This window comes from Cenococcum geophilum (assembly GCF_001692895.1).
Source record: "Cenococcum geophilum 1.58 unplaced genomic scaffold K441scaffold_22, whole genome shotgun sequence".
Taxonomy (NCBI): Eukaryota; Fungi; Ascomycota; class Dothideomycetes; order Gloniales; family Gloniaceae; genus Cenococcum; species Cenococcum geophilum.
This window is the reverse complement of record NW_027137580.1, coordinates 1,055,198-1,079,563: the sequence shown is the minus strand read 5'-3', so window position 1 is coordinate 1,079,563 and position 24,366 is coordinate 1,055,198. Positions and strand designations below refer to the sequence as shown.

The 24,366-nt window shown below is 44.5% G+C and overlaps 7 protein-coding genes across 7 annotated transcripts; 2 read left to right on the top strand and 5 right to left on the bottom strand.

Annotated features, from left to right (window-relative positions):
* The first annotated feature begins 255 nt into the window (after nt 1-255).
* K441DRAFT_636746 (uncharacterized protein) lies at nt 256-1,831 on the top strand. Its single transcript, XM_067646487.1, has 3 exons — nt 256-748; nt 817-1,208; nt 1,274-1,831. The coding sequence occupies exons 1-3, from the start codon at nt 318-320 to the stop codon at nt 1,531-1,533; spliced, it is 1,083 nt and encodes a 360-aa protein (XP_067503867.1). The 5' UTR covers nt 256-317; the 3' UTR covers nt 1,534-1,831.
* A 26-nt stretch (nt 1,832-1,857) lies between these two features.
* On the top strand, nt 1,858-2,653 carry K441DRAFT_660219 (uncharacterized protein). The gene is made up of 2 exons (XM_067648670.1): nt 1,858-2,300; nt 2,380-2,653. The coding sequence occupies exons 1-2, from the start codon at nt 2,180-2,182 to the stop codon at nt 2,538-2,540; spliced, it is 282 nt and encodes a 93-aa protein (XP_067503866.1). The 5' UTR covers nt 1,858-2,179; the 3' UTR covers nt 2,541-2,653.
* Nucleotides 2,617-6,008, bottom strand: K441DRAFT_705695 (cora-domain-containing protein). The gene is made up of 4 exons (XM_067653615.1): nt 5,372-6,008; nt 3,793-5,305; nt 3,200-3,729; nt 2,617-3,131 (listed from the first exon to the last, which is right to left on the bottom strand). Exons 1-4 carry the CDS (start codon nt 5,746-5,748, stop codon nt 2,858-2,860), a joined length of 2,694 nt encoding a protein of 897 aa, XP_067503865.1. The 5' UTR covers nt 5,749-6,008; the 3' UTR covers nt 2,617-2,857.
* A 76-nt stretch (nt 6,009-6,084) lies between these two features.
* On the bottom strand, nt 6,085-7,101 carry K441DRAFT_117958 (uncharacterized protein). Its single transcript, XM_067639994.1, has one exon. It carries the CDS (start codon nt 6,950-6,952, stop codon nt 6,305-6,307), a length of 648 nt encoding a protein of 215 aa, XP_067503864.1. The 5' UTR covers nt 6,953-7,101; the 3' UTR covers nt 6,085-6,304.
* A 430-nt stretch (nt 7,102-7,531) lies between these two features.
* K441DRAFT_687281 (MFS general substrate transporter) lies at nt 7,532-9,362 on the bottom strand (the record flags this gene model as incomplete). The annotated part of the gene is made up of 6 exons (XM_067652081.1): nt 7,532-7,860; nt 7,906-8,233; nt 8,292-8,763; nt 8,825-8,989; nt 9,051-9,084; nt 9,137-9,362. 6 exons carry the CDS (start codon nt 9,360-9,362, stop codon nt 7,532-7,534), a joined length of 1,554 nt encoding a protein of 517 aa, XP_067503863.1.
* A 2,364-nt stretch (nt 9,363-11,726) lies between these two features.
* On the bottom strand, nt 11,727-13,671 carry K441DRAFT_461849 (uncharacterized protein; the record flags this gene model as incomplete). The annotated part of the gene is made up of 2 exons (XM_067641784.1): nt 11,727-12,059; nt 12,109-13,671. Coding segments are annotated over 2 exons (1,896 nt in total), but the record flags the coding sequence as incomplete, so codon positions are not given.
* K441DRAFT_660214 (uncharacterized protein) lies at nt 13,442-14,806 on the bottom strand. Its single transcript, XM_067648669.1, has one exon. The coding sequence runs from the start codon at nt 14,552-14,554 to the stop codon at nt 13,751-13,753; it is 804 nt and encodes a 267-aa protein (XP_067503861.1). The 5' UTR covers nt 14,555-14,806; the 3' UTR covers nt 13,442-13,750.
* Nucleotides 14,807-24,366: the final 9,560 nt, after the last annotated feature.

Genomic DNA, 24,366 nt, shown 5'->3' with positions numbered 1-24,366 from the left:
GCGACGCCTATAAGCTCTTAGACGCTCCGCAGAAGATTTTATTAGGTAATAGGGGTGCGCAGGGGGCTAAAATTAGTGCATTATTCTAATTGGTCTAAGAGTTAGCATGTGTTTTAGCGTGTCACGGAACAAATCTTCTGCGGAGCGTCTGATTCATGAGATAAGGTATCAGCTCCTGCACTATCCCCAGCTTCACGTGACTCCCGCCTCTTCACGGCAGCCTCGGTCGATCTGGGTCCATCGTTAGCTGCAACCCTCTTCTTTACCACCCCAACCACAAGCTCCTCTCTATTCTCTACCCCCTCTCCACCGCTATTATGTCAGACTTTGAGCCTTCTATCGGAGAGCCACTCTTCAGAGCCTCGAAGCGTCGGAAAGTTTTGCGAAGACGACCTAACGACGACAACGACGCGCCATCGGTGATTTCTCAAAACCAACTAAGGCCGCTCACAACATCCTCATCAACTGCAGCATCGCCGTACCCACCTTTAGAAACTGCGGCGCTGGTAGAGCTTGAAGAGCATGTCCTTCCAATGGCAGAAATTCTGCGCCGCCGCAAGCTAGCTAAAGCGCGACGAGCGGGCATTGAGTTCTCTAATTCCTCACAGAACACACACAGCAATTCCACACCTCAGCAGGCTTCCGATACGCTCGTATCTATAGATGATGGTCGCTCTGCTGTCGGGGCTGCGGTAAATCGCTTTGCACCTCAGACGGGAAAGGTGGCGGATGTGCTAGACAAACACATGTGAGTGCTTCCCTTCTTCTCACTTTCCTTAAATACGGCGATTCTGAGGCAGCGACTAATGTATTAAGGATTGAATATATAGACTCCAAGATGACTGAACTTCGTCAGACGCAGTCAAGCTTTATTGCTCCTGGATCCTCAGCCACGCAATTCGCAGAGGCTCGTTCGGCCAGCGCGAGTGTTGCCAACGATGCGCACAGGGAGAGGCAGCCTGCTGGTCTGGGGAAGTTGCAGGAAATTGATCTTGGGCCGGATGCGACGGCGCAGAATATTGCGCGGACGGAGGCTGCGACTAAGAGGCTGGGGAACGGGACAGCCGCAATGGATGAAGAGGAATCTGCGCGCGAAGGGAAGGTTAGGCTTGGGAAAGACGGGAAACCATGGAAGGGACGGAAAAGGCGAAACAGTGAGGATGTCAAAAGAGATATGCTTGTGGAAGAAGTACTGCGAGAGAGCAGATGTGAGTTCATTAATTGCCTCCATGTCTATAGTCACGACTTGACCACGACGCTGATATTTTAGCAGTGGAAATCTACGACGAGCCTGAGGCATCGGGCGATGCGGATGGTGATCAAGCTGCCGATGATATTATCGCTGAACAATTCCGGCGCGAATTCATGGACGCAATCACATCTCGAAATATTAGACGAACGGCCCCTGCACCACCTGGGGCCGTGAAAGGCGTCAAGAGCGAGGACAGACCCAAAGGACCGAAGTTGGGTGGAAGTAGGAGCGCAAGAGCTGCAATGCGCGCACTAGAAGAGAAAGCTGCAAAAAAAAGGTAACAAGTTTAACGCGGATGCTGTACGATAGGGCTATTAGTACTTAGCAAGTACTAAACCCAGATACACATCAATAAACATATTACCTCGAATAGGCCTTACAATTCGCGTACACCGCCGAAGAAGCAGGGGTCTTTCCCATGCTAAAGCACGTCTTGGCTAGCGTAATCGTCGTTCTAAACTTCTTGGCACCTTCTCTAATAGGGTAGGGGCCTATTAGTATCCCTTGGTCTTTAATGTGTAAGACAGTTATGCCTATTATTAGAAAGAAGCACATTTAATATAATTGAAAGTTATGAAGCCTCTCGTTGCTTTGCTACTTTACACATCCTTCCCAACACTACGACCCGCCCAGCTCGCCGAGATAACCCAAGCATCCTTGTCCACCGGGGGTATCTCTCCACCCCCAATCCCAAGGAATTATGAGTGGAGGGGAACTTCTTGGCTCCTAGGCTGACGTCTTTAGAAGAATCCCGCCCTTGGCATTCACTAGATATATTCCAGAGCATCCCCCGCTGTCCATGTAGGCCTTGTTTGTTTTCAAGTGTCGCAATCCAAGAGCTTCTTGCGGTATCCTACATATTTACGAGCTATTCTCTCTAGCTCAGGTCTAAGACTATAAACATCCTCCTCAAATAAATCCTTCAGAATGGCGCAAGTAAATCCTGTCTTTCCTCGCGCAGAAGAAGATAACGTAGTCCACGTCGCCGCGCCTTCCGTCGGACATGAAATTGGCATCATGGTCGCTGGGATTCTTTCTATGCTCTTTGGTACTTCCTGCATCTCAATCTCTTCTGATCTCGTTTCCTTCGCATCCTTGATCCTGATAATACTGACGCGAGTTACTAGCCAGTCTGCTCTTCTGGGTCTGGTGGACGTTCAAGTTGAAAGCTGACATACAGAAGGAGCAAGTACGAATCGAGGATTTGCGGCGTAGAGGGCTGTGGAACGAGAGTATGATTCAGAGGCAAAACGAGGGGACAGGCAAGGAGAAAACCATCGAGCAGTAAATACGGCCCAAAAAGAGGCCCGTCGCAAAATAGCAGTCGCAGCGGGTTTTAGCCAGCTCTCGCTACGGACATTTTTATAACGCTTAGCAATTTCGAGTTTATTACGTCTCAACCTATTTACATTTGTGATTTCGCTTTTCCGAGACTGCGTCCCTGGTGAGCTTGTATTACACTCTCCTCTTGAAACGCCGCGCTTCCCTTCTCTCACCAAGTAGGTATAGTATCAACTTGATCCAATGAAACCCGCTATACAACAATGGCGACGGCCTGAATGCACTGCAATCTTCCATATATACATAGAGCTAAAGCCGGGTCCATTATACGATCCCATAAACTCTTTTGGCAATAAAAAAGCATCCGAACCCGAACACTAACAGTCCAGCCGCGATACACCAAAACCACCAAAGGGTTTCAATATCTTGGCCCGGCACAAGGACGTTCATGCCCCACATGCCGGTTACGATATTCATTGGTAGAACAATGGTGCCCAATACGGTGAGTTTACCTAGGATGTCTGAAGTTTTTTCCTGGCGCTCGTTCATACGAATGTTAATTTGTGCGAGGTAATTGGAGTGGGCGCGAGAGAGGAGGCTATCGTAACGGAACTGTCAACATCGCTCTGCTTTTAGAACGATAACTACATAGAAACATAAACTTACTTTTCATAGTGACTCAAATTTGCTGTCATGGTCACGATATGGTCCTGAATATCCCCTAGGTATAAGCCAATCTCGCTCCTTGGGGCAACATCCCACTGTTCATTACACCTCTTCGCAAAGCCCTTGATTACATCGGCCTTGTTTCCTAAAAGCCGATATAAACTCATCACCTTCTTCCTGCACTCCCCAACACGTCGAAGCATATCGGCTCCACTATCAGCAGGTTTGAAATCATCCATTTCAGAAAGCTTCTCGTAATCGCCACTGTTGTTGTCTCGGGAGCCGATTTTGTTTCTGTTTTTAGATTTGCTCTTAGCTTCAGCGATTTCTTCAGGAGAATGCAAGCAAAGAATTGCATCATCAATGTCATCCACCTCCTCTTCAATACGCTGAATCAGGGGGGCGTAGACATCTGTGATATCGTCAATAATGGCGTAGGAGATCCAGTCGGAGCTGAGGATTAAGTAGTCGGTGAGTTGACGGATGCGACGACGGACATTTGCAGGATGAGGCGTCATTGAAAAATGAAACTATTAGCTCCTTGTCAGCTTTTCTGGCTGAAAGAAACGACGGAATGCATGAAATATACTAACGCTAATAACACCTTCCCGGAAAACAACAACATACATGTTGACAGGCGCCAGATAATCCTCATTATTAGTGTCTTGCTCGAAAGTCCTATAATTGACGAAATAATAGTTGCGGAACAATTCGACTTTCTCTCGCGCTTCCTGCATCATTATGTCTTCTGACGTAAGAGGATGGATTCCAAAAGCCTTGGAAATGACCCTCATTTCAGCTTCGGTAGGGGATAGGACGTCTAGCCAGAAGGATGGTCTGGGCCCATAGCGCTTTTGTTTTTGCTTCGGGGTATGAGACCGTGTTGGTGTGCTCGTACCTGTGTATTCGCCTGAGGAATTATGTTTGGTATCACTCAATCTAGAAGGCTGCCTTGTGTCTGCCCTCGAATGAACGTTGACAGAGGGCTGGCTACGATCTGCGCCAATATCACGTCCCTGAGGCGTCTGATCTTCGTCTTCGTCCTCGTCTGAGCTGTCATCTGAAAGCAAAGGTGGATCAGGGATGAACAGGGTCCTAAAGGTCTGGCCAGGTTGCACTAATTCCGATATTGTTTGGCTATGAATGGTGCTTTGGAACTCTTCGTTGAAGTACGTGAATCGATACGGCGCATCTTCTGCCTCGCGATGCCATATCCGCTTCTGCGGACGGAGACGACCACCCACCAGCAATGGCTCGTTGACTCTTCTCGCACGTATTCCCTCCATGGTCCGCTGCTCTTTTTCTTCCTGACTCCACTCTTCTAGGACTGATAGATCTGGCCATCTACGAGCTCTCCGCCGACGCGTCCGATAGTCTCCAGCCTCCGGCCGGTGCATATAATCCTCTTGGCCCAACTCTGACATTCCTTCCTGGGGGAAGCAGACATCATCTGCAGCATGAAGAGCTGTCATGCGCCTTCGGAGATCACCCTGAAGTTCTTTTGGAGATGGAGGTGTTGATGCCGGGTATTTGTTCTCCGCCACATCTTCGTCAATATCAATCAAAGCGTCGTGCGATTGCGCACTAGTAGATCTCTTATTTTCAGGAGATCTACCGCGACTGAGGTCGTTCGTAAGCATGACGTCGTCATAACCCAAGTCTGGACCTAATTGGGGGCTAGTTGGTACAGACGGAGGATTATTGATGTCGTAGTCACCAAGGCTATGTGTGGAGGGATGCGGGCCGTATCCAAGCTTCCGATCCCGGCTAGAAATTGATGATGGACTAGACCTCCGGATGGAACGTTCAAGAGTTTGACCGCTGCTCGATGGACCGCTGAAGCCTCCGTAGTCTGCACCTCGCGATGGGCTATCCCGATGTGATGTGGACATAAGTGGCGTGCGGTCATCAACGTCTCCATCCTCGTTCTCGTCATCTGTTATCTGTTGCTGTCGGGAAAGTTTGGAGCGAGTTTGTGACCCTAGAACGAGGGCGGAGGGTTGAGTAGATCTATGAGGGGAATGCCGAGCAAAGGGCTGACTTGGACGACTAGTAAAGATGCCCGCCTGTACACTTTGACGTCGGGTTTGCAGAGGTCCCTGATCACTGTATTCATCAAGGGTTAGCTCTCTCCATTAAATTGGCGTGTTGCGCGGTACTCGGTAAGCTTACCGGTGGTCTAACAGAGCCTCACTTTCCAAGCTTGTATCACTTCGATTATCACGCAGCCTGTAGAAAACCGGTCGCGCTGTCGTCTCAGCAGCAACACCTGCGAGGCTCGGCCTGCCTTCCGAAGTCATACCCCCACCTTCCATGGGCTCTGGTGGCGCTGCGAAAGATTGCCGGCGATTGCGCCGCTTCTTGCCACCACGATGCTTCCTCTTCTTTGCCGTCGAAGATATCGGGGCATCTCGGGAGGAAGCCACAACTGCAGATGGGTTCGGTAAAGTCGCTTGGGCATACGAGGCGGCAGCAGGGTTCGATGTAGGATCTGAAGCGACGGTGGATGGTTTCCCGTGCGGATTCTGCGATGGCGATTGAGAAGCCATTGAGCGGATTCGGGGGACAAAGAATAGCAGAGGGCTTGGTAGTCTTCGAAGAAGCTACGGCGATGATATCGGGGGATGGGCAGACATAGATATATAGCGAAGGTGAAGGACAGGGAATCAGTAGTGTTACAAATATTGAGATTGTGCAGCGACTTTCGAATGCGAGGGATGTACCGTGAAGATTGACGTAGCGCGTCCAAGCTCTATCTATTTTGGGAGTAGCGGATAATCAAAAGAAATCCCCGAGCATCACAGCACATTCAGCGGGATGTGCTGAAATCCATCTGTCAAACTTCCCAAGCCATCATATAACTATCATGGCTAGCCAAAATACCGAGCCTCTGCACTCCCTCACGTCACCGCCACGCCGTCGGTTCCGCCAGTTGGCCAAACCGCGCACCTCACGTGCCCTATTGCCTCTTCGGGATACCGTTCAAAATTGACCAACTGAAAAATTCTGCCCGTTCTCCTCTTAGAGCTCTCTAACCAGGATGCAACACGCCGGTCTAAGACCCAAGACAGGTCTCTTCAAGCTGGTCACAGCCTAAGCCTCAAATCATTGGTGCAATGGACATCGGATATTTCCAGCATGCTCATGATAGACACATGTGAAGTCGTTCATCTGGATCCGCTCACTGGGCCCACTTTCGTTCATTGCGTGCTCCAGAGCTATGGCAAATCTTGGGCATTGCTTTTCCTGCTCGTCCGACAGCTGGCTCCCACTCCGCTGCCACTTGTCCAGAGCCCATTGTCTAATCTTGGACTCTGGACGCGTAACTTGGTAGATTTGCTCAATATGCTCAAATATTAAAGGGGCCTTGGAATACACCGGAAGGTTTATAAACACATCTAGTATCCGATCTTTAAGTGGAATCACTTGACACATGTCGGCCAGTCCGTAGAGAGAGATTATGTGATGCATATCAATTCGAGCGGTTTGCACATTCTCGGTATTTGCACCCGTAAGCCACAACATTTCGGTATTTCCAGTCTTTATGTATTCGATAAAACTACCGAAGATCCTAGGGTTTCCTTTGGGAAGCTCAATACAACGCTTGTAGGATTCTCCCCAATCGCCTTGGAGACTCATCTTGTAGAAAGCGGAATGCTGACAAAGAAGCATCTTGCTGATGAAGAAAGTTTCCGGGAGGGCCTGAACAGCAGCACCAACAACGAACATGATAAGTTGGTCTCTGTCTGTCATGTCAGCTTGAACATTGTAGCCCTGTTGGCATGGCCACACTTACTCTTGAGGGTCCATTGCGTGAGATTAGTTCAAACACGGGAAGAAGAATCAGGGAAGCCGAGAGTACGGGTTGTGATAGCTAAGTGATGCCCTACTTTGCAGGCAGATGACGAGGAAGTAGGCACAGTAGGGCACCTGCGCAAGACCTTTCTGCGAGCGCGAAGTCCTTTTGTGTGCGAGAAGGTGGAACTAGCAGAAGCCGAAAGTTTTAGCAAAGTGAGAGTGAAGAAAAAGATGTCAAAACACGCGACGTAGAATGGAACAGAGGCGTTGCAACTAAGTGAAGTTTCAAGAAGCAAACATTCCCGGCCAGGGAACCAAGACAACTGAGCACTTTTCGGTAAGGCATAATCTACGTGCCCAGTGAGATATGACACCGTGCTATATAGTCTTGTGAGGTGCTGATATTGTCGGAAAATCTCAGCACCAGCACTGAGTAAAGCGAAGCGGCATTAAGAGTAGCGAAGACGCTGTCTCCACTATCTCATAAAAATATTCATATAGTTCTAGCGAGCATGATTAAACCTACAGGGAGGGCTACAACACATAACGAAACGCTGGTCCATAATTCTCAGCCGCCGCATTCGTCTCCATGGGGACTTCACCGGTCGCTCTGCTGGCCAGTCGCTCCTGCAGCGTTCCATACTGCCGATCTAGCTTCTTATTCTCCCATACCAACAACGCACGTAGGCCTATCACCAAAAGCGTCGCAAAGAACATGAAAGCCGCACAGACAGCCTGGCCTTTAACATAGTAAGGTCCTTCATTGGACGGGTATAATCTAGTTCCAAGGAGCGGGCCGCATTGGCCGATGAGGTTGAGGAGGACTATTCCAGCTCCGCGCCGGGTGTCGCTTCCCTGGTTATCTACACATCATCAGCAGGTAATCAGCGCAAATAGAAGTAACTTACTCAAAACCCAAGGTAAGATATTTGCAATGGCCGGAAAGATACCTGCTGCCGCCATGAAAACCCCAAAATACCGTGCTGCAACAGACTTGGAGCAAGCAAGAATTACATATCCAACACCTCCGACAATCGTGAGAACTATCAGCATAAGGCCCCTTTGCTGAGTCCTATCTGCAATCCAGGTAGTCCCACAGGTAAGCAAAAACGAGAGAAAGAAAGGTGGTGCAGTCAATCCCTGCGCGTTTACAGCGGAGAAACCCATTTCGTTAAGAATCGTAGGTAGAAAAACCGGGAGAGAGGAGAAGCTGACGTTACAGCTGAAATACATAAGCTAAAGTATCCAATTAGTACCCAAGACGTTCTATGCGCTGTGGGTGCTTGGACCTTACTCCTGTGAACCAAGCTTTGAGATCGAGAAGCCCAGCTCCCATATCATTCCAGTCAATCCCGCCTACTCTCTTCGAATTACCGACCTGCCGGATTCCTCGAGACTTCGCGACGCGCTTGTCATCTTCGTTGAGAAATCTAGCTTTCTCTGGTGAATCTGGTAGAAAGAAAAAAGCAACTGCCGCCATCACGATCGTTGGTAATCCCTCGACTAGGAAAAGCACTCTCCAATTCGCAATGCCCGAGTGCCCCGAGGTGATCCCATATGCAAGAGCTCCAGCAAAAGTGTTGGCTAATGGAGCAGCGGAAAGAAAGATACCGCAACGAAAGCCAAGTTCGTGACGGAGATAGAAAAATGAGAGGAGATACGGTATTCCAGGCCCATAGCCCGCTTCTGTGAGGCCCATGAAGAATCGGAGAGCCATTTCGGCAGCCCAGGTGTGTATGCCCGCCTGCACAGTCGAGACCAGACCCCTAGATTCAGTTACCACTAATGCAAACCTAGCACTCTACCATCCAATCAAGTATTCCTTACCAACCAAACACTACAAAGGCACCCCACATGTGCGGGGGCACAATCTTCCACATCATCGCCTGGAACTCGAAGATAATGTAGGAGATATAGAAGATTGTCAAGAGCCAATCATAGCGATCACTAGTTAATTTTAGGTCTTTAGCCATACCGGCTATACGGGCATTTCTGCGCAGAGAATTAATACTGGAAACATGCAAAAAGCTGAGTCTCTTGTAGGGCTCATTACCCAATATTTGAACGGTCAAGAAATGCGAGGAGGTCTACAAATGTGGTCAGCCCAATACCTACCAAATTACGACATATTTTTCTTACACAGGGCCATGACAAGAGGAATCACATGAAAATCAAGTTTCCGAACAAGGCGCCTCTCGAGATCTGAATCCACATATTGATGTGCAGGTATTGTAGAGCCTTCTTCGAGCTTAACATTTTCAGCTTCTTTTTCAATATCAGCGTCACGTGGCTCGGTCAGCGCATTCTTTCCATTGGCCGGCGACGGTATGGAAGGCCCGCGGCTAGGATTTTTGAATACTTTCATATCTCACGAATTGGACTGTAATTGATGGAGAGACGCAATTTGTACAGTGACTAGCAAAATCGGCTTCCGCCCCGGCTCTCTAAAACTTTTCCCCACTCCTTGCCAAGGCATCTTTGCGCATGGCTAACCTATATGCGGTTAGTAGTACGAAACAGGTAACAACTCGAGGGAATTAATGATATATAAAAGGACATTACCAGATTTCGCCTTTTGTCTGCCCTATCACGCACCAAACCTATATAAATCATAGTGGTCAACGATTTCAAAGAAGCTGGTTTTCCAATTCAGAAGCATTCATAAGCCTTCTTGCCACTCTCGCCGCTCTCAAGTATAAAAAGGAGTCAACCGCAACGAAGGTGGGCAGGGAGGAGGTCTAGGGAAGTTAAAAAGCGAATTCCAAGATTAACACGCGACCAGAGGAATGCCCAAGAGCGACAATACTCCCGTAAACAGTAGTGCAACCCGGCCGATACTCGGGAGGCAGCCAAAGCATGCCTTCTAAACCCCAATAGACCCACTGCTCCTTCACAAATATACCATGCCAAGGATTCGGTCGAGAAAGAGCGCCGCTAGGGGAACGAGATGTGGTATATAAAACTCCCCTATCAGTTTGGAGGTACGTCCCATCCTTAGAGAACGAAAGGGCTTGAATAACGGTATCAACCTTAAGCATCTGCAGCACCGCTCCCGTGCTCACGTCCCACAGCTTAATCGTCGTGTCGCCCGATGCCGACGCCAGCACCTTACCATCTCGCGAGAAGGCTACGGCATAGACGAAACTCGAATGGCCCTTGAGCGTCTGTAGCACCGCTCCCGTGCTCGCGTCCCACAGCTTGACCGTCCTGTCGGCCGATGCCGACGCCAGCACCTTACCATCTCGCGAGAAGGCCACGGCATTGACCGAATTCCGAATGGCCCTTGAGCCGTCTGTAAGCGCCGCTCCCCGTGCTCGCGTCCCACAGCTTGACCGTCGTGTCGCCCGATGCCGACGCCAGCACCTTACCATCTCGCGAGAAGGCTACGGCATAGACGGAATCCGAGATGGCCCTTGAGCGTCTGTAGCACCGCTCCGTGCTCGCGTCCCATAGCTTGACCGTCCCGTCGGCCGACGCCGACGGCCAGCCCTTGCCATCTCGCGAGAAGGCCACGGCATGGACGTAACTCAAATGGTCCTTGAGCGTCTGCAGCAGCACCGCTCCCGTGCTCGCGTCCCATAGCTTAACCGTCCTGTCGGCCGATGCCGACGGCCAGCACCTTACCATCTCGCGGCGAGAAGGCCGCGGCATTGACCAAATTCGAATGGCCCTTGAGCGGTCTGTAGCACCGCTCCCGTGTTCGCATCCCACAAGCTTAACCGTCGTGTCGCCCGATGCCGACGCCAGCACCTTACCATCTTGCGAGGAAGGCCACGGCATTGAAGCGCAACCCGAATGGCCCTCGAGCATCTGTAGCACCGCTCCAGTGGCTTGCGTCCCCCCACACAGCCTTAACCGTCGGTGTCCGCCCGATGCCGACCGCTAGCACCTTACCATCTCGCGAGAAGGCTACGGCATAGACCGGAACCCCGAATGGCCCTTGAGCGTCTGTAGCACCGCTTCCCGTGCCCGCGTCCCCATAAGCTTGACCGTCCTATCGTCCGATGCCGACGCCAGCACCTTACCATCTCGCGAGAAGGTCCACGTCAAAGACGTGACTCGAATGGCCCTTGAGCGTCCTGTAGCACCGCTCCCGTGCTCACGTCCCACAGCTTGACCGTCGTGTCGCCCGAGTGCCGACGCCAGCACCCCTACTATTTCGCGAGAAGGCCACCGGCACGGACGTAATTCGAAATGGCCCTTGAGCCGTCTGCAGCAACCGCTCCCCGTGCTCGCGTCCCACAGCTTGACCGTCCTGTCGGGCCGATGCCGACGCCAGCACCTTACCATCTCGCGAGAAGGCCACGGCATTGACCAAATTCGAATGGCCCTTGAGCGTCTGTAGCACCGCTCCCGTGCTCGCGTCCCACAGCTTAACCGTCCTGTCGGCCGATGCCGACACCAGCACCTTACCATCTCGCGAGAAGGCCACGGCATAGACGTAACTCAAATGGCCCTTAAGCGTCTGTAGCACCGTTCCCGTGCTCACGCCCCACAGCTTGACCGTCCTATCGTCCAATGCCGACGCCAGCACCTTACTATCTCGCGAGAAAGCTACGGCACGGACGTAATTCGCATGGTCCTTAAGCGTCTGTAGCACCGCTCCCGTGCTCGCGTCCCATAGCTTGACCGTCCTGTCGGCCGACGCCGACGCCAGCACCTTACCATCTCGCGAGAAGGCCACGGCATGGACGTAATTCGAGTGGCCCTCGAGCGTCCGTAGCACCGCTCCCGTACCCGCGTCCCACAGCTTAACCGTCGTGTCGTCCGACGCCGACGCCAGCACCTTACCATCTCGCGAGAAGGCCACGGCATTGACGCAACCCGAATGGCCCTCGAGCGTCTGCAATAAGGCATTCCAATCCTTTTCGACCTTGGGTGGTCTTTTTACCCATCGAGGCACCTGGTCTATAAACTGCTTCTTTACTATACTTATCATCGGCGCGAAAACAAGCGCACTACAATATACTTGGAGGGGAGCCTGCTCAATTGCTGACCGGCCGTATAGCGCGAATCGCTTCATATCATGGATAAACGCGTATAAATCGGGACAGTCGCTAGTCTAAATAGGTTAGTAGGATAACGATCCCTGCAAATTAGGGTTGGCTTACTAGAGCAATTGACCCCAAAGAGTTAATAGCATAAATCCCTTCAGAGACCTTCCTCAACCAGCTCAGCGCCTCGAGCCAGTGAAGGAGATGGACCTTCAGGAACTCATGGACTTTGTCGTTGTCGCAAAGCTGAGTGCCGCCCTTCTGGAGATGCTGAATCCAATAGAGGCATGCGTACTGAAGCTCTGGAGAAAGACACTGCTCTACTCGGGTACTCTCTACGTTAGCTACAAGCACACCAGGAGCGTTTTGTCCACAGATGTCTTGTTTAAGAGAGGCCGACATAAGCCGTATGCAGCTCTTAGCTAACCTTTGATGTGCTTGCTTCTCGTCCACCCAGAAGTTTGGATCTCCGCACCTGTCTTTATCAAGGAGAAAGTCGCGAAATGACGGATGGTGGAGGCGAAGCGGGCGGTTTTGGTCCACTGGGATATCCAGGATAGCATGAAGATCCTCTAGCGTCTGGTCAACGTCCTCTTTCACGACATGGAGTAGCCTGCTTAACGAGTGGGTAGAAATGGGAGAGAACAAGACCACTACACTTCCAAGAGTATGCCTTAGCGTTCTATACTGGTCTTCTCTTTCTTCGTCCGTGTAGTCAGTATAGATCGAGTGCTTGAGAACAGTAACATAAATCTCGTTGAGATGCTTTTCCGGGGCCGTGGTAGCATTACTGCTGCCATGAATTATCGTATCGAGTCTTTTGGCCGCGAATCGTTTCCCTTCACGGATAAACCGACAGGCGGTTGCGGCCCAGATAAACAGGCCACTTGCATTCCAGACTAAACGCGTAATAATCTTTTTGCCAGGCCAGCCAGCATCTAGACAGCGTTCCTGCCCAATGAGTCTAAGATTATATTCTAGGAACAGATAGATATCGTGGTCGATAATTGCTGGAGATATGTTATGTAGAACAAAATCCTGGTGTTCCGCATCCGGTATTTGGCAGAATCCATATCGAATTGGAATTTCAGGTCTGCTCGTCAAAAAAACTCGTAACCGGACCATCTCCAACGATCGAGCCTCAGCTAAGAGCTGTACAATGATCCCAATGTTGTTGTCGTCGTCACACTCATCAAGCGCATCGACTACCAGAACATACGAGGATTGGCAGCCGTTGCCGTCTTGCTTCGATAGCGGACGGAGGACGAGCTGGTGCCATTGGTCGCGGAGAGATTGACTCGCAATGTCGCTACGTTCCGCAATAGCGTCATAAATGTGTTGATAGAGAGCTGGTACATTGTCCGCAAACTGCACGGCGATACTTGCGACGAACTTGCCGGCGTGGCTAACATCTCCCCCTCCTCTCGAGAAGAAGAAGCTGGCCCCGAGACGACCCTGTTCAAAGTATCTTCGAGCCACAGTGCGAGCAATCGTGGACTTTCCCGTTCCTGCCAGGCCATTTAGCCAGAATATGCACCGCTTATCCTGTCCATCAGCCCAATTAAATATCTCCTGAAGAACATCGACGCGCGTGTTAGGAAGGCAAGTAGGCTCGTGTTGTCTGGTGTACGAATTGAATGGCGCTTCTGCGGCGAAGGGTAAACGTTTAAGCGGGCTGTCTACTTATATTGTCAGTCAGCGTATCACGTCCTACTCCTTGCGGCGATAGACAAATCAAAGTCCACTTTGACGTGCAAAGTCATTCCTTGAACTCAGGAGAGTCAAGGAACCACTGACCAGTTCCTAGATGGTCTCCATTTTCTGAACGCCTATCAATCTCCTCCCGGAGCCGAGTGATCGCGTTCTTCTTTCCCTCGCCATATATGGGCAGCATGTGGATATTGAAAATGCCAAGCAGACAATACGCCCCGTCCTCTTCGCGTTTGGTTTCGCGTTTTCCTGCCCATGACATCCGCTCCTTAACGCTGAAATTAGATAGAGAGCTCCCTTGAAGTGCTTGAACGGGAATCCCCGTTATCTCGTGAATCTGTCGTTCTAACGATTTCCTACAACCGAGTTGCTTGCACTCTAGGGAGAAGAACTCAACTGATAGCGGAGCAATAAGCTCTTGAAGCGTCCAGCCCCGGGTGAACCATCTACTTTTCCGAAAAGCCGGTTCCCACGTCCACTGGAAGGACTGGGTGAACTGATTATAGTCATTTGCCGAAACATCTGACAGATATACGTAGCATTTCGCCGCCTTACGATACCAGCCAAACATAGAGTTGATAGCCTCTGAGAGCTCTGTGTTGTTCGATTTGTCAATGCAACAAGTGTCCACCCAGAAATGTTGTAGGCCATCTCGAGCAGCTTGCTCTCCGCAGAACTGAATCTTTCTATACCCAGCCTTACTCTTCCCAGAACCTTCTGTTAAGTCTTTAAAGGTGACCTCATCATCATCCTCTCCCCAAGTATGCGAAAGTATCGCATAGGGAGGGATATTGTCGATAAGATCCTTGGTTAGGCTGAATTCTCCATGATTTGTGAGTACCAAAAGACGCATTACTAAAGCGTGGATATTGAGAGGCTCAAACGGGGGGGATTCACCAGATAACTGGGATATTAGGCAAAACTGTCTAGATTAGGATCCATGTGAAGCAGTAAGAGAAGGTTGATAAATAACAAGGAATGAATTTGGAGGTTGGGGAGTTCCTGCGCGTGAAGTGGGGCTCGTGGCATAGCGTATTAACAGTGCTTGAGTGTGGCGCTGTAAGCCGTGGCAGAGCTTGAGATTCCCCGCAACAGCTGATTTTGTAATACCATCTTGGGAAAGTGTTCGAGCGCACCTAGGGCGGAAGCCGACTGTAGGATCGAAGAGGTTGGCGCGCAATGCGAGGTGGCGGTGAAGGAGGTGAAATTTAAAATGTTTTCAGCGATGTTTTCCTTGCGCCCGCGCGATGTGAAGCATTTCCCACTAATAGATGCCAATGTGCGGCCAGAATGAAGCGGGACGTGGAGTAGGGGCCTTTCGCACTAAATTGACGCTAGAGATTGACGAGCCACATCAACCAAAAAGGAGGCTTAGTAAGCAATCAAACAAGGCAAACAGGTGATTTTTGAATCTACCACCAATATCAAGATCATCAAAACACCCTTCCCTATAGATCAATATGCATACAATCAACCACCAAATAGTCCTTCTATATGGCCAATATCATGCACTTCAACGGGGGCGACGTAGACGATAATATTCTGCTATTTTCCGGCGTCCTTATATAAGAAGTTTGCCTTACAAAGCATTCAAATTTAATTTAGATAAAATAAATAATGGTCGCGTCATATTAAAATTCAGGTAAACATTAACACCACGCCGCCTACCTACCACTTACTACCTACTTACTTTATATATAGATTCTCAAAGGCTAAAATTAAGCTTCTTGTAGACCTTTTTAACCTCTACTTATATGTCTACCGTAAGCGCCATCGCCCTTATCCTGTAACTGCTCTCTACGTAGTCCTCTACCGCCTTATCTTTCCTACGCGACTTGCCGATATAGAGCTGTTTTTTGGGCGATCTTCTACTTAGCTCTCTCTTGTATTTAACAATATAATTACTTTCCTCGCAGAGCGCTTCTAAAAGCTTTTATAGTAGCACCCTATGCTTATATATAATCGCATTTAATAATACACTTAAGCGCTTACGCCCTACACTATAGGAGAGGAGGCAATTTAGGGCTTTATAGATGGGACTTTTAGAGGCTTCTATAGGCCTAATTATAATTAGTAAGCGTTCTACTCTAGCTATAAGCACTAGCACGGCTTTAAGTACCAAGCTATTGTAGCTATAAATAGTATATACGTAGCCTTGCAAGGGCCGTATAAGGGCAAGGTTAATAACTTCTATATAGTTACCGACTCTAGCCTTAAAATAAGACTTAATAAGGTAAGTTCTGCCCAGAAATTATATGGAAAGATTATATATAATACGCGGTATTACGCATATGCATAAGTAGTCAATTTTTAGTATAAAATTAATAAAATAGCTACATATATAATGCTGCGTATTTTATTAAAACTAACGCGTATATACTCTAGATCTTTAAGGATCGCCATCCTTACTTTTTATATGGCGATTAAGCCTATAAATCACTCGCATATATCTTTAGCCCTTATCTAGGCAAGTCCTTAATTACTACTAATAAGCAGTATATAAATAAGGAGCTCTCTTATATACGAATGTCGGTAAAGCACCTCTTTAGACTGTCGTAAAATCTCTAGTCTTTAAACGCTTATACAGCCGGCCTTAAGCAAGGCCTCCAGCCCGTTACAGCTATATTTAAGGTTGCAATTCTACTTACTAATTGCTATACATGTATAAGGAAACGTACAGTAGTAAATAGCCGGTATTAGATTGCTCCACCAACGATCTAGGAGTACCTTTAGCTACCTAATAAGAAATAGGAAATCTTCTACTTTTTTTCCACCACCTTAATTTTTTCCTATTCTAAGTATTAAAGCTACTTAATATATACCTAATGCATATATTCTAAAGGTAGCATAAATTATAAATTACTTTTAGTTAATATTTAGCTTTAATTAGATTTTTATAATAGGTAAAAGTTAACTCTAATTATAACGGAGCCTTATAGCAGGAACTACGGTAAACTCGTTAATGGGCTAGGTATATAGGTATTGTAAGTAAGTTAACAACGTAATAATAACTAGTGGAGTAGTTGCCTAATAGATTAACTCTAATTGTATTCTAAGAATTACTATAAGGAAAGGAACTATCTAGGTAAGGACCGAGGGTCCTTAAATATACAACCGTACTCCTATAAAATCCTCCTTATACGTAATATACGTATTATATATAAGGTACGTAAGTTCTTCTTATTCCTTGCGTTTAATATATAGCACGTTATATAACCTTAGTTACTATTCCTCATTATATAGTTCTACGGGTTCTATCCTAGACTATACTTATATTAACTAACTAGCTTCTTCTAACTCTTCTCTAAGTAGTCGTAATATTATACTTAAAGCGTTTATAACACTATCTCCCTCCTTTTTATCTTTGTCCTTAAAGATACCTAACATCTCTAAGTCGTTTACTAGAGGTATAATGTCCGTCTAATTAATTTAGTTAATATTGTTACTTATAATGCCTAAAGTACCTTCTTCTTCTTTATACGCGTAACGTCATGCCCACACTATTGCTATAATATTATCGCTTGGTAAAATAATACCGTCTCCATGTTCTTATTGTTTGAAAGAGGGGTTAGTTTATATTGCGTTAGCAAGTCCTTTATCTTAATAACCCTCTTTTTATTTAGAGTGTACTAAAGTAAACGTTTAACTGTCTTATAATGTTCGTTCTACTTCTAACGCTAAATATGCGCGTCTTATAACTTTTAATAGTCTCTAAGTTCCCTAAGTAATTTATTATAGGGTCTTATGTTTAATTCGCTGCTATAAAGCTTAATAGTAACCTAGCGTAGGCCCTTATAGAGCTTAAGCGTTCTTAGGATGCGGAACAGAAGGCCTTAGATGCTCGCATTACGGTATCTACCCATCTACTTTGTTTTAAGAAAGTTTATAAAAAGATTCGTTTTAAGGAGTAGAAATTTATAAAATAAGGTTTATAAGAACTTAGTAATAAAAGAACGGATTCTTTTCTAATAGAGAAGGAAACAACTCTAAGTAATTTGGCAGTCGCTCTTCCTAGGTCCCCCTTAGGTAACTTATTCTTTAGCAATTCCCCTTTATTAATATTACCTAACCTTTTCTCTTCTAATACTCCTATACCTTTTCTATAGCGTTCTTTAGGTTCTCTAGTAGCTTTTAGGTAATCTCATTATAGCCTATCTACTTTACTTTATACTATATTTTATCGTCTATATCTTTATAACTAATAATCTTTAAAACTTGCTATTTATTCTCTTCTTATCCTTTATACGTGTCTACTTTATAAACTAGTGGCTTAATATTTCCGTATGCTAGCTCTAGCATTACGATATACTATATAGGGTAGATCTTTATCCTAGCTAGTAAATTTAACTTAAATATAACTAATGAAATTCTTTATATAATTTTAAAAGGTCCTAGTCTAATATAATAATAATAATAATAATAATTCATTGCTTAACGTCCGATTCGGATCCCTACTGGGCCCATACGGACTACTCCTTATTTACATATGGGGAGAAAACTCTATTTAAGAAAAATAAGAAAACCCCATAATCTATCTCCCCGCCTTTTAGGACTCGCCTACTTAGCGCCTATAAGTCGCCTGTGGTGCTCTACTACCTTACTATTTAACCTTCTTAGGAACCACTGCTGCCGTAACAAGCCTACGGACGCGTTAGTATCACAAACTTTTACTCTACTACTGTAGAGTTACTAGGGGGCACCTGCTGCTCACCCCCTTGCCTTCTATTACTATTTCCCTTACAACCCAGAACTAATTTAGCACATTTTAACTAATAAGCCACTGGGTGACCGCCTTGAGGCCTTTTTGTGTTAAGAGCAGTGTATTATAGTTCTCTGTGCCAGCTGCTAAGAGCATTATTTCTCGATTGGTGCGTAGGGGGCATAGCAGTATTACGTGTTTTGGTGTCTGTCTTGGCCAGCCACATTCGCATCTCGGGCTACCTACTGGGACACCCACCCAGTAATCCTAGTCTAATATAGTCTAACTTCTTACTTAGTTATTAACTCTTAAAATTTTTATATAGTAGCTATACTTTATCTCCCTCCTTAATGTCACAGCGACTCAGTCAATCGAGGCACGAGCGCCGTAGAACGTATGCAAGCCTGTATAATTGGTAGTCTATTGACCCGGATATCAAGATGAGGAGCAGAAGGTGGAAAAGGACACGTCTATATACATATGCCAAGGCTTAAGCGAGAGCCCCCTGACTAGATTTGTTACGGTGCCGTAACACTTAAGATCTGGTCCCTTAGATCTCTTAGCATCGTAGTACCTTTTTATTCTTTACTATACTACCTTAGCTATTTCCGTAAGGTTCGCATAAAGATTTATTAAACTCTTTATTCTTTACTTAGCTATGCTATTTATCTTCTTTACTTAATATAGTGATAATAAGGTCCTTGGCTTATATCCGTAATTCGCCTTAAATAGTAACGTACCTATTCCTTCTTATAGTGTTATATTATATATAAACTATATAACTAGTAATAGCGATACCTAATTATTCTATATATAATTAATATAATGCCTTAGATACTATTCTAGTGTCTAATTTAATCTTTCCGTTTAACCGTCTGTCTATAAATAATATACGGTAGAAGTTACTACTTAAACTCCTTGCTCTGCTAACAATACTTCCTAAAATGCTACTATAAATCTTAAATCTCTATTTAATATAATCTTACTTAGTGCTTTATATCTTGCAAATACTTCTTTAATATAGATTCTAGCGATATCTTCTGCTAATATTTCTTCTAAACATGCTATAAAGTATCCCCACTTTATAAGCTTATTTACTATTACTAAGATCGCATTATAATCTTATCCGGTAATAGAATCTTTTAACTTTAATAACTTAATAATAAAGTCCTATAATATAACCTCCTATAGTCTCTCTGGTATTTTAATAGGTTATAGCCCTCCGTATAGCTTATGCCTTATTAGTTTATTTCTTTAATAATTTAGATATTCTTTTATAACTTACCTAGCTAGTCCCTAAATTCTATTAATAATGTACTCTTTTTAAAGTCTTAACACTAAGCCTATAGCTCCGTTATGTCCTTAAGTTAGTCCTTTATAAAATAACTTAATAAACTCCTTTGTAATAGATCTTGGTATATATATTACTTCTTAATTTTTATACTACTTTAAGTCTAAATCCTCTATTTATGCGTTTAGGATTTTTTATATCTAATTACTCTCTAATAATTCGTGGATCTTTTTCTCTTGTGTTGCTATAATCTTTAGATAATTATACCTAATTAATCTATCTGTATCCCTTTGCAATAAAGCCCCTAATAGCTTTTTATTATTTTATAGTTTAGCTTTTCTACTTAGAGCATCCGCTCGTGCGTTTTTTGTACCCTTAGTATACTAAATCTTGAAATAGTATTCTGCAAGCATCTCCGCCTATTTAACCTATTTATAATTAAGTTCTTTTGTTATTAGGAACCCCGTTAGGTTCTTATAATTTATCTTAACTATAAATAGTTTCTTTATACCTTATAAGAATAATCTTTATTCCCTTAGTGCTATAACTATACCTAATAGCTCCTTATTATAGATATTATAGTTTAGTTCTAGTAGTGTTATCTTCCAACTATAGTATACTACTAGGTGCCATCTATCTTTATATTTCTATAGAAAGTACGCTCCTAGTATATAGTCTAATATATCTGTTTTAATTACTGTCTCTAACTATAGCTAATAGATTTTAAGAACTGGCTCCTAGGTAAACAACTATTTAACTTTCTTAAATAGTTCCTTTTATTCCTCTCCCTATGCCTATAGTTCTTCCTTTTTTATTAATCTTATAAATAGCTTAATATCCTTTAACTATTAAGCTATAAACCTTCTATAGTAGTTGCAGAACCCTAGAAATAACCTTAACTATATTATATTTTCTAGTTCTTACCAATTCACTATAGCCTTAATCTTCTTTAGATCTATACTAAGTTAGCCTAATTTAATAATAAATTTAACAAAATCTGTCTTCCTAGTAAAGAATTCGCATTTTTTAATTGCTACTAGCATCTGTTCTTCTTATAGTCTCTTTAAAACCTATTTAACGTATTCTCTATATTCTTCCTCGTTTATTAAATAGATAATATTATTATTAAGGTATACCATAACAAATTTATCTAAGTATTCTCTTAATACATTATTAATACGCTTCTAAAACGTTGCTAGTATATTTATAAGCCTAAATTGTATAACTAGTAGTTTATATAGTCCTTTCTTTAACCTAAAGGCTGCCTTTTATTTATTGCCTTCCTTAATTCTAATTTAATAGTACGCCTATCTTAGATCTATTTTTATAAAGATTTGCGCGTTACTAATCCTATCTTAGATTTCGCTAATTAAGGGTAAAAAATACCTATCCTTTCTAGTAATGCTGTTTAACTATCTATAGTTAATATATAGCCTAAGTTTTCTATTCTTCTTTAGTACGAATAGTACTAGATATTCTATTAATAACTGCAATAGTCTAATATATCCCTTTTAAAGATTTTCCTAGATAAACTCCTTAAGTGCCTATATTAGGTAAAACCTAAGTAGATAGTTATATAGCCGCAAGGTACGGGCGACCCTAGGGCAACCCAGGGGTGACTCGCCCGTGAGGTACGTGCTCTGCACATGCCTAGGGAAAACCCTTCCTACCTCACACACAGACTCCTCCTTTTTCCCTTAAGGATTTGTCTCTGTCTATACAATATACCTATTATTCTATTATTGGACTCCCTATCCACATCCTTACCTTATATTCGAATTCTTACCAATCCCCTTAGGAGGATAGCCGGTTTAATTTTTCTATAATGCCTCTAAAAAGAAAACCGACGCCTGCACCCGACGGTAATACGCTAGCAATGCGACTGTAAAACGCCTTAGGATTTAGTGCAGACGAAACCGCTAGAAGCACACCAGCAGTATCTAAGCCATTCTCTAAATCCTAAAACGATTAGATATCTACGAACGCTAGAGACTAGTTTGACTTATATACCTGGGCTTAATAGGAGCTTAGTAAGGTTACTAGCGTCCTACCTAATACCGCTAATATAAAGGAGCTAGATGAGCTGGCTAAGAAAATAGCTAACTTATAGAGTATTATTAATTTAATAAAGCCCTTCTGTTGCCTCTCTAGTAAAGAGTATAAGTTACATAGCGAACGTATACGCCGATTAAATCTTAACGCCCTAGTTAAGAAGTTACTACCTAATATTGGCGGTACTACTTAACAGTATTTTAACCGGTGGATTGCCGCAGTTAAGAACCGATTTAAGGTTAATAACGCTAACTATAACTATAAGTGACGCACACGCTAGGCTATTAAAGGTCTTGTAAAAGAGAAGACAATTACCTAACTAGTTTATTACCGGTTAGGCACTAAGGATAAGGGTCCCTTACTATAGGATGAATTTAAGACTATAGTCTAAGACCAGATTAGGAACCCTATAGTGAGACGCTTTAATAACGCTATAATATACTATACGGCTGCTATAAAGGAGAACTAGAGGTTTAACGTCTTCCTAGCCCATATACGTAGCTTAAAGGACCTCTTCTTATATACCCCTTTTGTTAATCCTAAATAATAGGTAGACTTCTAGTTCTTATGTCTTTTAGCCTACCTATAAGCAGAGCTCTTCCGCCAGAACTTCGCCTAATAGGTAAGAACCGCTAAAGACCTCTTTAACGAAATCTGCCGTGTAGAGCAATTGCTTAATACCACGAAGCTCGCGGAAGATCGCGTAAGTAGTAGTAGCAAATTATTGCGTACGAAGCGTGGTTACAGCATAGGCTTTATAGACTTAGGCTTAGGGAATAAAACCTAAAAAGGGCGACGCTTTTCTAAGTAAACTCCTAGGGAAACCACCCAAAAGCTAGATAGCTTAGGGGACCCCCTAGACGCTAGTACTACGTAGGCGAGTTAAAGGACCGCAGGCGGCCACTATAAGGAATACTAGAAGTAGGCTAAAGAGAAGTTAGCTTAGGCTTTGGAAAACCTAAAGCCCTAGTAGCGTATCTCTCTTAACTGTAACTAGGGCCTAATATAGAGGGAGAGAAGAAACGCATTGTGGTATATATTGCGATAGATACACCCCAGAGCGAAGTCCGCCTACATACCTTATATAATAATAGGTGCCAAATTAACCTTATTAATTAAGATGTCGTCCGTAGGTTTAACCTGCCTATACGCTACGCGCTACGTTTACGTAAACCTATTATACGTTTCCTTAATAGCAACTAGATAATAATCTAGGATGCTTATAATCCGATAGTTACCACTAGCAACTCCTAGGGTACCCCTTACACTATCGGCCCGCAGACCTTTTAGGGCGGCTTATTTAATAGTTATAATATAGTTCTTAGATGGGATTGGCTTGCGGAAGCAGATCCATTAATTAGCTTCCGTTCTAGATAGTTCGTTTAAGGTACTTCGGACCCTAAACGCCTCTAGATAGTCACCCTTAACACTCTCCTAGTAGATATTAAGGCTGGCGAAATAGTCTATTTGCTATAGCTAGAAGACTCCTTTTCTACGCCGGTTATAAATATAATAGAGGACCTGTTATTACTAGTAGTAAGTACCCGTGCAAACCCTTTGGACGTAGAGATACTAGTTATAAATATAGTAAAGGACCTGCCGTTACTAGCAGCGAGTACCTATGGAGACCCTCCGGTGCCGGCGCAGATTACCTATATATAAGGGGGAGGTAATTAAAACCCCAAAACTATTAAGTATACTATAGTAGAGCTATATATACTCTCTGTGCGAGTATACCTATAAAACGTATATTGGCCGCACCCTTCTCTTTACTGGCTCCCGGAAGCATACTACTATATAATGGTCGCTTCGACCTCTATAGCCCCCGGCCTACCAGATATATATAAGGAGAAAATTAATGTCTTCTCTAATAAGCTAGTAAGTATGCTACCGTAGAACTCTAAGTACGACCATATAATTAACTTAGAAGAAGGTAAGACGCTACCGTAAATACCCCTTTATAACCTCTTATAGAAAGAGTTATAGATCTTATAAGAGTACCTAGATAGTGCTCTTGAAAAGGGCTAGATTAGGCCCAGTAAGTTGCCTGCTAGAGCGCCTATCCTTTTTATACCGAAAGTAGACAGTATAATACGGCTATGCGTTAACTATAGTCGCCTAAACAAGATTACGATTAAAAATTGGTACCCCCTACCGCTGGTTAGCGAACTCTTTAATAGGCTTAGCTATGCGAAGATATTTATAAAGCTAGATTTTTATAATGCGTATTATAGGATTTGTATTAAAAAGGGAGATAAATAGAAGACTATATTTAAGACACGCTACGGTTACTTTAAGTACCTAGTAATGCCCTTTAGTCTTATTAACGCCCCTATAACTTTCTAGAGCTATATTTATAAAGCTTTAGGAACCCTAGTGGATACTATTTACGTAGTATACCTAGATAATATTCTTATCTACTTAAATAATAAGGATAAGTACGTTAAGCACGTTAAGCAGGTACTACGACAGCTCCGCGCTTAGGGCCTATACGCTAAACTATTAAAATGTATCTTTTATACTAAGAATGTTAAGTTCCTAGGCTTTATTATTACCCCTAGGGGTATTATAATAGACCCTAACCGTGTAAAAGCTATTGAGGAATGGCCTAAGCCTAAGTCCT